The 13976-nt window shown below is 37.3% G+C and overlaps 1 protein-coding gene across 4 annotated transcripts in view; it reads left to right on the top strand.

The window, feature by feature from the left end:
* Window positions 1–13976, top strand: part of ercc6 (excision repair cross-complementation group 6) — a 54940-nt gene that overhangs the window by 13077 nt on the left and 27887 nt on the right. For all 4 annotated transcript variants that reach the window (XM_067972610.1, XM_067972611.1, XM_067972609.1 and 1 more), the window contains exons 6-8: window positions 11105–11239; window positions 12185–12343; window positions 13135–13270. In XM_067972610.1, the coding sequence (XP_067828711.1) occupies window positions 11105–11239; window positions 12185–12343; window positions 13135–13270 (430 nt within the window). The remainder of the gene's footprint in view (window positions 1–11104; window positions 11240–12184; window positions 12344–13134; window positions 13271–13976) is intronic.

The raw sequence follows: 13976 nt of genomic DNA on the forward strand, positions 1-13976 counted from the left end.
TGAGTTATGAGGAAAGACTGGAAAAAAAATTCGGCTTTTCAGTCTGGAAAGGAGGCATGGTGATTTTCTGGAGATACATGATAGTTAAGAGTTTGGAAATGGTGAATCTGGAATATTACTTCAAATTGTGAGAGTAGGACAACAGACATAGGTTGAAATGAGTGAAAGGTAAATTTAGGACTTATACATGAGGCATGAAAAAGGTGACTTTGGACCTATGGTTCCCAAAGCTGTCCACCACTGGTGTTTTCCTCACATCAAGTCTGGGTCTGTTATAGACTAATTGATAGAGATTGATTACTGTGATTACTCAACAACTCCTTTATTGTTGTATCATACGACTACCAGGATAGAAGGTGAGCTAGATAGAGCTTGGTCTTTTTCCGTCTAGCAATTCCTATGTCCCTGTTTGGAAGTTCTTCTTCACACAGAGATTGATTAACACATGGAATGGACTCCCAGATGGAGCAGTGGAAGCAAAAACCCTGGAATTGCTTGAGAAACAATGGGATGCTGAAACAGAGGGACTGTAGATCTTTTTGGATGGATGAATTAAAAAGGGCTGATTGGACTTCCTCATCCTTAATTATCTTGCGATCTTGTGAATACAAGATTGCAGATGTGTCCGGGTGGTAGAGCCTTTAATTAACATAATGGACTTGAGAAGGTGTGTGCACATCTGGCTTGTCATATAACTAACTATTTCATACTTGACTTTCCTTTGGGCCTAAATCATCACCCGCATGCCTCTTTTGGCATGCACATACCAGAGTTTAATGTTTTCAAACAAGAACCATTTTTTTTGTTTAAATGTACTTAAATAAAATATCCTGATTAAAGTGGATGTCAAACAGTTTCCAATTACAATTGCCGTTACTTGCATCAGCTGTCACAAACTCTTTATGTAGATGTATTCTAAGGTTGAAATTATAGTTCTAAAATCAAGATTCTGACTGAATATAGAGGAGGCTTGTAATGGATAACCAGTCACAACATTGATATTGATTGAACACTGACTTCATCTGTTACACTTCTGCCTATTTACTACATAACTATAATTGCAAACCAGTGGAGTAATCCTATTGGAAAAAAAATGTTGCTTTCTGAGTTTCCCAAAAATGGGAAGATTAGAGTTTCAGTTCTGAAGACTGCATGAAAAGAGATTTTCTGTAATTTTATTTTATTTTCAACTGAATGAGCACTGAAAAAAATGTTGTGCTTGTATAGATGCACAAAATTGCTTAAATTGTAGGAATGGATTCTTGTTTAAAACACTTGACGTGGACCTGGTTTTATTAATGCTTGCAATTTAAATGGGTTCTGTACAAAAAGGAGAGAAACTAGTGGTGGTATCCCATTTTGGCTGTGGCATGTCACACAATATAACGAAGCAGTGAAAGTCATGGAAGAAGCTGGAATTGACCACATAGCCTATTTGAAAATCTATCTATTTTCTGTGATTTAGGCATGTACCCATTGTTTTTAGCAGTTTTACTGGTCTATTTGGCCGGAAGGGGATGCTTGAAATGTGTCTGATCCCTACTGGTCTATTGTTGATTAAGTAATGATAATCCCCAGCGTGTTAATTAGGATTTCTTTAACTTAACATGGATTTTAAGGCCTTCTCGGTGGCCATTACTTAGTCATGTGAAATGCCAATTTTAGCATGAAAGATTTGCTGAATTATTTGTCTTATTTGGTGTTTATGGGACTTGCTGTGTGCAATTAGTTGCTGCGTTCGCCTACATAACAGTAACTGTTACAGTAATCCACTGGTTGTGAAGTGCTTTGAGGTGTTCTGAAGGTGTAAGGAGGTTTCACATAATGCAAGTTCTTTCGAACAGACTTTTGCCATTTAGCGATGTGCAAAAATAGGTTTTGTGAGATAAGGAAATGATCATTGTTCAAACCATTCAAAATTAGGCTGCTATTCTAATGAAATTGTGGTGTAAAAGGTGAGTCACTGTTTGCAGTAACAGTTTCTATAGTGAAATGGAGATTAACAACTGACTTTGCAGTGGGAAGGAATTGTAAGACTTTGATGAGAGTAAAGCATAAATGGTTTGAGTTTTATCAAAACCTGAGATTGAATTATAGCCATTTCCCCACTCCAGGTATTTATTATATACTACTAGTCAATCTCCTGTGTCATTGTACACAATGAGTGAAGACTAAGTGTAGTTTTTGGGTGAATTGTGAAGAGAGGGTGGAGATAATTGGACCAGGGTATGTAGATGTGATTAGTCCCCATCTTAAAGCCATACATTCTGCCTATTTTTATACAATATATTTGATTTTATAGTATTATTTATAGATACACGTATGGCGATTAATGAAGCAGAACATAGGAGCACAGTACAGGCTGAGGAGTTGGAAGATGCAAAACTGAGGAACTACAGCATGACCACTGGTGGGAGGGTGTAATTACAGCATGACAAGTTTACATAGGCAGTTCCATTCTAATTGTGGACATAGAAATTTAGAATAGAAAAGTTAACACAAAAGTGTGACAAAAACATGACAACAGGAACTAAGAATTTGTAGACAGGTAGCACATTCAGACTAATTTTTAGATTTTTAGACAGATTTTAAGATATTAGAGAAATAGAATTGGGTACATTTCACGTTAAAAAGTAAGTTCACTTTAAAGTCCAATTACCTGAGATTTTTATAAGTGAATGACATGTGCTGCTATACAATCACTTTATTTTTGCAGCACTTTACAAAAATATAACATACAATTTTCCTGAAATTTGTGACATTTTTAAAATAAGAGATGCAAAAGATGATTTTTTTTCCACTGTTGTGAAATATCCCCGTGAAAGAATGAAGCAAACTCATCAGTGCCCATGATACAAAGTGGCTTTAACAGATCAGTAAAGTAATAGGCAAAAGCACGCTAAATGTAACCTAATGTACTTTAGAAAGTGGAGTTACATTGAAAGTCTGTTGGTAAATACTGTCAGTCTGAATAAAATGCGAAGTTTCAGCTGTTACTTTGCTTCGTGCATTGTAATTAAGACTTTGTTTATCCATTAAGAGCGCACAAAGTCAAGGAATGTAATGGATTAGAAATGGGTTTCAGTTTTAACTTTTCAATTAATTTTGAAAGTTCAATTATGATAATGTAGCAACTACAGTCTACCCCTGTTAATTCAGATTGTTTTTGCAGAAAAAATTCAAATTATCCAGTAGTTCAAATTAAGCAATTTGAATAAAACAGCACAAGGTGCTTTTTTTGCACAATTTCAACTAGAATTGACAATTTGAATTAAGCAACTTTGAATTAAGAGTATAAGACTATATGTTGATGCTTCCTATTTTATAATAGCATATTAATTATATATTTTTTACTGACTCTTTAAGCTTGGAGCTGTATACTGGATATTGACTATCTTCTGTAACACTGACTTTCAAATTTTAAATTAAGTTCACAGGCAGAATAGACATTAAATAAAAACATTAGTAACCATTTTAAATAAAAGTTGCTGTCTTTAGTAACTGGGAGAAAGAAAAATAATAAGTTTTTGACCTTCCGAGAAACCAAATACCATGTATATAAACTCAGACGTTTGTGAATTAGTGACCTAAAGAAATGGTTTTCAAACTTTTCTGTGTGAGAGACCGCCTGTAAATATCAACACATTCCTGTCCCAACATCCAAAAGACCATGTCAGGCACCCAAAGGAAAACGGTGCTATGTTACAATAGTATACAATAAACAGAAATAGTGTGCTAATTAAACAAATAGAAATCCAAATTCATGAGAGACAGTGCTCGCAAAGATGGAAATCTGATAACTCCAAAGACCCCCTGGTCCCCAGTTTGTAACCCCGTGTCCTAAAGTTCTGTCATGTGTTTTAAAGTTTCTATCAATTGTTTGAAATAACTATTCTTGAAAACTAAAGTGTATGATTAGTTATGTAGTTAACATGCTGATTCGCAACATCACATTTCTGATAGTTGATATGCCATTTGGATTGCTTCCCAGTTCAGCTGCCTCTTTAGTACAAGTGGTATGACAATTATAAGAGCTGTTTTTTTTTAAAAGAGGAAAAATCAAATCTGGATGACATCTGTTATAGGAGGGCTGCAGATTGAAAAAGGAATTTAATATTAGGCAGCAGTGCCTTCTAGTGATGGAGTACACACAGTGCTCCCAGAAGTCTTCCTTGTGTATAGTGTACTTATTGTGCACAGTGTGCATCTTTAGTTATGGATAAATGATAGCTCATGGCAATAATTATCATAATGAATTTTATTATATGTATAAAAATAGCTTCAAAGACCATAGTTTGTGATCCTGAGCAATTTTTTAACCGTTTTTTTCAACAGCGTTGATGGGTGGAAGTAGAATTCCCATTTCTACTAGAACTTCTCATTTAAAGCAGCTGTCTTTTCTTCCATTTCGTATATATAAAATAGAAACCTTGCCTTTTAAGAAGAAAACATAATATGTAAGTTGATTAAGGCTGTGTCTGCTTTCCTGCAGACACCATTTTGTTTCCTAGAGTATTGTATACAGCTCGATATGATGCCATCATATCTGCAGCTAGTCCTAGACCGGCACAGGAACAGGCAGGATTGGATAAACTGAGAGGTGCTTTGCCACAAAAATAGAAACATTTTTAAGCAATAGCTTTACAATGGACGGTGACAAATATATTGAATTAAAGGCACACAAAAAAAGTTGATTTGTTCATGTATTTTTTTCCATTTCCATGAGTTATTAAATTCTTGTCTCTGACACTGCGCAACATTTGATGTAGAGATGGATTTTGTTATCAGATGCGATATGAGGGCCAGATCCAACTTGGTCAATGCGGTATGGTTATATCGATTGAAATCCCCAAATCTCATTTGCTGTTCTTGCCTAATGATGTGTCTGCAACAAAAAGTATAGTTTTCCCCATATACTGACAGAAGCCAAACAGCAATGCCATTAATATACATAATAAGTCATTGATATACATGTGTATGCCGTTGATGCACACATTCATGTATATGCCATTGATGCACACATACGTGTATATGCCATTGATGTACATGTATATTCCATTATTTTATATATATTCTGTTAATATGCATACATGCCACATCATTCTCCTTTAGAAGTGGACTTTACTCTTACCACCCAGATGGGATAGAATTGATTCAACTAAAATTCTTACTTAGCAGTTGTAAGGTTTCTGAACAGATTGAAACAGCATTCAAAGATTCACCGTTCCCTTGGAAGTGTTAACACATAGAGGAATTAGCTGTACCCTTTGTTCTACCCATGAGAAAAACTTCAGTTATGGGAGGTCTAAGTTTTGGGTCTTTCAAGCTTGTGCCACTCTTGAGTGACTAGTTCAATCTACATTTTCAGCTTTCTGATTTTTTTTTAATATACATTCCTTTTATTTGAAGTTTATTTTTTATCTCAGAAAATAATTATGCAGCAAGTTTTTGCAGAGGCATAAAAATAGTGAGGGTGCACTTTTGTTAAAATGGCCTAACTGGGAATTGGACGAGGGAAGCTACCTTAAACTCTCTGTGCACACCTTTAATTTCTTACTCAAGTGTATAATTAGCTTTATCAATCTTAATTTGCTAGATGATGCAAGTGCCAATAGATGCATGTATTATGGCAGTTAAGACACATCAATTAAATCCACTCAGATATGCCATAAAAGTAAGATGGAGACACAATTGCATTGACTATCCTAATATACTGAATTAGAGAAGTCAGTTGAGAATGCTGTGTTGTTTTAAATGGATGAGATATTGCCTAAACATGCTAACAATATTAAAAACACAGTATGAAGCCAGCAAATGTAATACTTAAGAAATCAAATTCCAGTTCTTATTATCCTTTTATAGTGGAGCAGTTTCTGCTTATGAATGTTAGAATATTATACTCTTAAAAGGAACAGTACATGCAAATGAAACAATATGACTGCCTTCACTGCTCTAAAGTCTCCCCTTATTGGTCTTCGAGGACTAGAAAATGTTTCGCACCATTTATATAAAAAATACAAGCTTTTTCATTACGATCGGTAACAAAGTATTGTAAAAAAAAATCTGAGTGGCACATTTATTTCCTATCCATTTGTGTTTAGTTCTTCATTGCTGCAGCTCACAGCCATTTTTCCTCCTTCAGTTGAGAGTCCAGTTGTAAACAGTTTCTCTACGGAATGTGAATGCTGTACCTTGAGCAAGTGACAAAGTTTTCTTTGCAGAATGGGACTGTTCCTTGCCAGCTTTGCTTCTCTTTCCCTATTCAGCAAGCCCACAATCCTGAGAATGGGTGAAACTTTCATTCTACAAAAATAAGACATTTAAGAAATGAAAAACACCATTAGGCTCAACAAACCATCCCTTTCTTGATAGATCAACCCCATGTATTGGCTTTCTCACGATACTCTCAATCACCTCTCACCTCCAGAAGTGCATCTAATTGTCTCTGACACTCACGATAGATATTCAAGGCTGGGATTTGTACTAGGAAGCAATTAGGTTAAGAATTAAACACTCTACTGCTAGAGCCATGATGGTCACTCTAATTTTATTAAATTGTTATGATACATCTTTGCAAAGTCCTATTCTTTTCAATGTATTGTAGGAAAAGCAAGTTGTAAATGTTAATGGACAACTGCACCATGCTGGTTGTTCACCGATTGGAAGGTGACAAACTTACTGGTGTCCTTAGTGTCCAGGTGAGCAATATTGCCAGGGTCAGAAATGGCATTTAAAATAGAAAGAATATGTCCAGGGACTTTCTTTCCATCACTTCCTTTCAGAAAGCTCGATTGCTGTTCAGTTTTAAATCTGTCTTGGCCTCCCTCTCAAAAAAGTCCTCATATGGTCACAGCTCCTTTTCTGCGGGAAGAGACACTTTTCAGATTCGGTTTTCTCTTTTCTGAGGCTGTGCTTTGCCAGCATTTTCTGCCCTTAGCAGCTTCAAGCCTCTCCCATTTTTCTGCTATTTTCTCTCATTCATATTTCACGAAGTTCCACCCCATGTTGGAACTGTTTTATTCCCTTTTTGTCATTCTAATGCCTATCACAGCTTGACTGAGGGGATATCATATCATCCAGCATTTTTTATCTCTTTAAGAAAATCTGTTTATAGACTGTTAGACCATTAGCTGTCCCTTTGTAATATAAGTATCAATGTGGTTATGACCTTCACCTTCTTTCTCCTCTCATTGCTTTCATCAGTTTGATAAAGGTCTCGTCTATCTTTTTCCCAAAGCAAAAGTCTCTTCTCCCTCTTCAGCTGCTGACAGGCTTGCCATCTATTTGTAACATATTCTGTTTTTAATTCAGGTTTCCATAATTCATGATTTTTGTTCACCTCTATTATTTTTGTTCATAAATTAAATTTATAGTGTCAACTATAAATAGTTGATTACATATTGAGAACACTGCCACTTATCCTTCATACCAACCTGACACAACAACAACAACTTGCATTTATATAGCACCTTTAATAAAACATCCCAAGGCACTTCACAAGAGCATTATCAAACAAAATTTGACACCAAACCATATAAGGAGATATTAGGGCAGGTTTGGTCAAAGAGGTAGGTTTTAAGGAGCATCTTAAAGGAGGAGAGAGAGGGAGAGAGGTTTAGGGAGGGAATTCCAGAGCTTAGGGCCTAGGCAGCTGAAGGCATGGCGCCAATAGTGGAGCGATTAAAATCGGGGATGTGCAAGAGGCAAGAAATTGAGGAGCGCAGAGATTTTGGAGGGTTGTAGGGCTGGAGGAGGTTTCAGAGATAGGGGGCGAGGCCATGGAGGGAATGAAAATAAGGATGAGAATTTTAAAATCCAGGCATTCCCGGACTGGGAGCCAATGTAGATCAGCAAGCACAGGGTTGATGGGAGAACAGGACTTGGTGCGAGTTAGGATACGGGCAGCAGCGTTTTGGATGAGCTCAAGTTTATGGAGGGTGGAAGATGGGAGGCCAGCCAGGAGACCATTGGAATAGTCCAGTTTGGAGGTAACAAAGGCATGGATGAGGGTTTAAGCAGCAGATGAGCTGAGGGAGGGGCGAAAATGGGCAATGTTACGGAGGTGGAAGTAGGCGGTCTTGGTGATAAATACAAACCGGAAATGAAAAGGTGACAGAAACCCAATCCCCCATTTCCATATTACAAACATAACAGATATGGAAGAATCAAACTCTGCAGTTCAGAGCTGTTTAAATGATCTGCAACTAAACATTGTTTAGCCTTCGGACAAAGTCTGTGGTAACTTAAAGCACTTCCTTTGATTGGTACTGCCTACAATCTCCAATCCGATGGAGATTGTAGCTGGAGAATAGCAAAATTGAGACTGAACTACTGTATAGAAATTTATTTTCATGGGGTAGGGTAAAGTATTGCACAGAATGTACAGCACAGAAACAGGCCATTCAGCCCAACTGGTCCATTCTGGTGTTTATGCTCCACACGAGCCTCCTGCTACCCTACTTCATCTAACCCTGTCAGCATATCATTCAGTTTTTTTCTCCTTCATATACTTATCTAGCATCCCCTTAAATGCATTCTCCTCCCCAAGTTGGTCCATCTTCACAAGCTTAAAATCTTGGGCAGGTAATGCGCAGATGCTTACTGTGTGACAACCTGGAAGGAGGAGAAATCTAGATTTAAAAATAAACCTAAAGCAACAAGAACCCAAACATAAAATTCATAATTGTCAAATCCTATACAGGAGAAAACCTCCGAGAGATCAAGTTCAGTAGGAGCACAAAGAAATTATTTTTAGTTTATGTATACAATTAGATAACAAGCTCTACATCCATCCATCTATCCATTTTATGTATCTAGCTCAAAACAATTTCTGAATCCCTCTGATTTTATTTTTCCGTTTTATTTTGTGACATCTCTTAAGTTGCCAGCGCTTCTTGGTATAACTTTTTATAAGTTTGCATAGCAGTCGTTCTACAGGTTAGGTGGGCTGAGATTGCTAAGCTGAGCTTTTCACTGTCTTGATTATAACTCTGGGCTGTTGCATTCTATAAACCTAACTTCAGCTGTTTGAGCTCTTTCTATTCGCTGTTTATTATGGGTGTCTTTTTAAAAAAATCAGACTACATGGTTGCTGCCGCCCATGATTGTTTTTTGCACTAGTGTTGAAAATCTAGTGTGGCTGTATGTGTTCAGTGTGTTTTTTTTTTATTAGCGCTGCCCCAGTGAGTTTTAAGATACCATGAGCTATATGTTTCTCTATTGTAGCTCTGTTCCTAGTCTGCTTATTTTTGCGTTTTGCCTGTCAGTCTCTCTTCCTGGCTGTCCGTTTTCTCCTCCTATTTATCTCTGCGTTCGCTGTGTCTCCATACTACTCTCATGTAAGTCTCCTGTGTTATTTCTCATCCGTCATAATTGGTTCTGTACTATTGAATTTTCACAAGTTTTTATCATAGTCTTTTACCTTACTAAAACAATTGAAAATTAAATCTTCACAAAAACTGCATGCTCCCCAACTCAGAATTTATGCCATGATGTGGAGATGCCGGTGATGGACTGGGGTGGACAAATGTAAGGAATCTTACAACACCAGGTTATAGTCCAACAAATTTATTTTAAAATCACAAGCTTTTGGAGATTATCCCCTTCGTCAGTTGAATGAGTGAAAAGGTTCTCAAATCGCACATCTTATACTAGGCTGGGACAGCATCACACCAATCAAAAGGTGTCGTTGTTATTCAAACAGGCCAGTCACGGAGAACAGCACGTCCCAGTACACTGGATATACATTGTGTCAATTACACTCATTCACCTGATGAAGGGGATAATCTCCGAAAGCTTGTGATTTTAAAATAAATTTGTTGGACTATAACCTGGTGTTGTAAGATTCCTTACAGAATTTATGCGTACAGTATAATGCAAATAAGATCTCGGACTTCCTCCACAAAACTACGGTATCACACACAGTAACCTTTACTCAAAAGGAGAAAGTAAAGTAGGAATGGGAGGGTCAGTTCAGTGTAAGGTAATCATCCTGTCTCTTCTCCCCCCACCTCTTCCCCCAGCTAGCACAATTTAGGTAAAGTTAAAATAAATACGCCTCCTTCCTTATTAGGACTGTATCTTCCAGCTTCCGCAGTGAGAAATCATTTTGGGTCTCCATATCCAGCAGGGAGCAACAGGATCTGCTCTATAGGAAAATAATGCAGATTAGCACCCTTTGGGATGCCAAGGTACACAACTGTTTGTTCAGTGCTGTCTATAAATTGCTGTTAGAGCCCTTGCAAGGCTATATAAACCCAACTTGTTGATGTGCTGAGATTTCTTCTCAGATGTCGGAATGTGTACTGCTTTGTCTTTCACCATTTCCCGCTTGTAGATATTAGAAACATTTCCTGACACAGTACTCAGAAGGAAGCCCTGAAGTCATTAGTAAAAAAATTTCGAACCTGTTAAATAGCACTGTTAATGTTTTGTACAGCAGTGTGCAGCCTGTTTATGAGGCATTAACTTTGGAATAGATCATCTGAAATTGCCAGGACACTGTGAGCTTTGAAATGGAGCCTGTAGTCAGCATTGGAGGTGTCTTTTAAACTGCTGTAGAAGCTGCGTAGAACTGCACAAAAATTATCAGTTTTTAATGGTGGAAATATTTTTTTGTTACATAAAAGTAAATGGCTTCATTTACTAAAGGATAGAGTTAGCAGTGATCTGTCCAAGTGGATGTGAGCCTCCTGTTAGAAAGAAGAAAGAAAGACTTGCATTTATATACCGCCTTTCATGCCCTCAGGAAGTCCCAAAGCGCTTTACAACCAATGAAGTACTTTTGAAGTGTGGTCAATGTTGTAATGTAGGAAACGTGGCAGCCAATTTGTGCACAGCAAGCTCCCACAAACAATGTGATAATGACCAGTCAATTTGTTTTAGTGATGTTGGTTGAGGGATAAATATTGGCCTGTAAAACAAAGCAGCTCTCAAAACTTTGGAGGCGCCATGGTCAGCTCGTTACTCCCGGTCTGGTGAGGGTGAAGGACAATGTCGTTAATTTCAGCAGCGTGTGACATGCCATGAACTGAAAACGGCATTGCTATACTGTTAGATTCCACACTATTTCTATGTTAACATAGCCTAACTCGTCATCACGTAGGAAATGGAAAAGGAAGCGACTGCTGGAAAAGGAAGAGCGCCCAGCCAACGGAGAAGGTGCTGCGTCTGATGAAAGTGATGCAGAGTTTGATGAGGGGTTCAAGGTGCCGGGTTTCCTTTGGAGAAAGCTATACAAGTATGTACAAACATGAAAAGGATGACTTCCCCCATGTATATATATATTCCTGGAGGCAATACTATAATATAAATGTGGGGGGAGAGGATGCATCGATCTAGAACGGGAAGTGCCACCTCACAGGGTGGGTTCTTCCTCTGCCTGTGGGTCAGAAGCACCAGCAGCAGTAAAAGTAAATGGTGCCGTCAGGCTGAGCTCTTGGCTAACATGGGAATGTATTCGGTTATGCAAAACAAATGAATTGTTAATCCTTGAATACTACATCTTTACTTAGTGGGAGTTATAGAGCCAATGCCATTGAATTTTATTTGAGATAATTGGTTTGCATATGCATTTATTTTCTATTGGCTTTGGTCAAGTGGTGAGACAAACGGATACATAAATCTCAATCTTAGGGTGGGCAGTTTTCAATACTGTCAGTTTGTGTAACTGTAGGAAAGAGTAATGCAGACTTCTGTATTTTCCTCGTTCATTTTATTGACCACTGAAACAATTAATAACAATTTCTGAGTGGAATAGAAATGGATCATGCAGCATTCAGTTGAAAAATTCAATGCCCACTTTTAAAATCTATTAAGAAATATAAAGTCTGAAGAAATATGTAATATATTTTCATAAAACATTACGGGATTCATCATTTACTTTGCGATATTGACAAAATAAACTATAAAATGGAAAGGGTACAGAACAAAGAGTACTCTGTAATGTGTTCTATCAAATGAATTGCGCTTTCAAGTATTTTTTTATTTCCAAAAAAAAAGCTGTTTACTTTGTCTCACTGCATCAAAATTTCATGATGAGCTAAATATTGCTAGGGTACGGCAGGCTTGCAGCATGTTATTATTTCTGTTTTTGAATTGAATTAGAGATTATACAACAGTTAATTCATTTATGAATGCTTTCCATTATGTTTTGTAAAAACAAATCTCATTTTGCTGTTTCCAGGTATCAACAGACAGGTGTTAGGTGGCTATGGGAATTGCACTGCCAGCAGGCAGGGGGAATTCTGGGAGACGAAATGGGACTGGGCAAGACCATTGAGATAATTGCCTTCTTGGCAGGCCTAAGCTACAGCAAGATAAGGACACGAGGCTCAAATTACAGGCAAGTGCCCCTCTGCAGACTGTCAGTCTGTGTAGCTCAATTAATATTTCATCAGTTGTATTGCTGTTGTAGGAGGGACTCGTGAATTTTTAATGACATTTCAATTACAATATTCCTTTAATTCTTTTAGTAGGACCATCAAAGGGAATTTTTACGAGATGTAGGAGCTGAAGGGCAAGGGAAATTAAACATGTAACACATTTAATGAATGGCAAAACATTGAAAACTTAGCTTTACAGCAGAGAAACATGTGATACCCTGGGTCGATAAGTTGCATAAGGTTACCCTTCGCAATAGGGTTTGTATGCAAACTCACTTATGCCTCAATATCAATAGTCTATGTAAACAGAATTTTAAATTGCGTATATAAATAGTTAGCTTAGTTTATTAAATCTTGCATTAAAATCTCCTTTGGCAGCACACCATGTCCACAGCTTTTACACAATAATGAATATCTTTGGATGCCGTCAGTCAGTGCTTAAAAAGACTGCATTATGCAGATGTACTTTACTGCCCCCGCAGACTTGCACCTCTTTGTTTTTCTTCTGCAAGCTGTTGGTTTACGTAAGGATATAACTCCGCTGTGCCCTGGAGAATCCCAGGGTCTTTTGCAGGGCAGTGACCTTTGCCTGTACCAGAGCCTAGTGATATTTATAGTTGAGTATGACCATCGAGTAAATACGGTGTGTCTTAATTTAGGAGACTGATTTTTTAAAAAGTTGTCATATTGAATTAGTGAAATATGAACATATTAAAGTTGCTGTTTCTTAGTTGTTTCTTTTAAATTTAAGGTACGAGGGCTTGGGACCTGTGGTTATTGTCTGCCCGGCAACAGTGATGCACCAGTGGGTGAAAGAATTCCACACATGGTGGCCATCATTCAGAGTGGCGATTCTTCATGAGACAGGTTCCTTCACCAGCAGGAAGGTTGGTATTTTTGGAGGCTGGCATCACGATAGTGTTTAATACAAGGCAACAAAATGCTTTGAGATGTTCATAAATGTAGGAAGATCATTGCCTAATTTTGATAAGAATATTACAGTAGCCTTTTGTACAACATGATATTTATGAAATGCGTAATCTTACCCTAGCCCCAGGCACGCTGATGTAAGTCTGCTCATTAATGTATTTACTTCAATATCAAAATCATGCAAACCTATTCAGGGATCACTGAAGTCTGGAAACTTAAGTATACATTGGAGGTCAGTCTCAAAATAAAGTAATCTACAAGGGCGCATGCACACATTGCAATTATTTGTAAAATACTTCATCACTAACAATTTAATGATGGTACACTGTACAAATTATGGTGATCTTGGAATAGAGTAAACTTGTCAGACTTGTAATGAGCATGGGACTGAGTAAATATCATGTTTATAATGTATTGTGCTACCCACAATTTTATGATTGTCGTCTTGCGTAACTCTTTTGGATTTGGAGACTAAAAAACATTCAAATACAACACAAAGGTGTGACCATGAAATTGTACTTGTACATTTAGAGTTAATTTTGGTTTATCACGATGTACAACTTTCATTGTTTTGCTGTCTGATTTAACAAAAAAATAGCTGTATTGGACAATAAATGTTAATAACATCCTATAGTTTCGTTAAACATGGAAGTCCTTATCTGA

Source organism: Heptranchias perlo, chromosome 36, assembly GCF_035084215.1.
Source record: "Heptranchias perlo isolate sHepPer1 chromosome 36, sHepPer1.hap1, whole genome shotgun sequence".
In the NCBI taxonomy this organism is placed as follows: Eukaryota; Metazoa; Chordata; class Chondrichthyes; order Hexanchiformes; family Hexanchidae; genus Heptranchias; species Heptranchias perlo.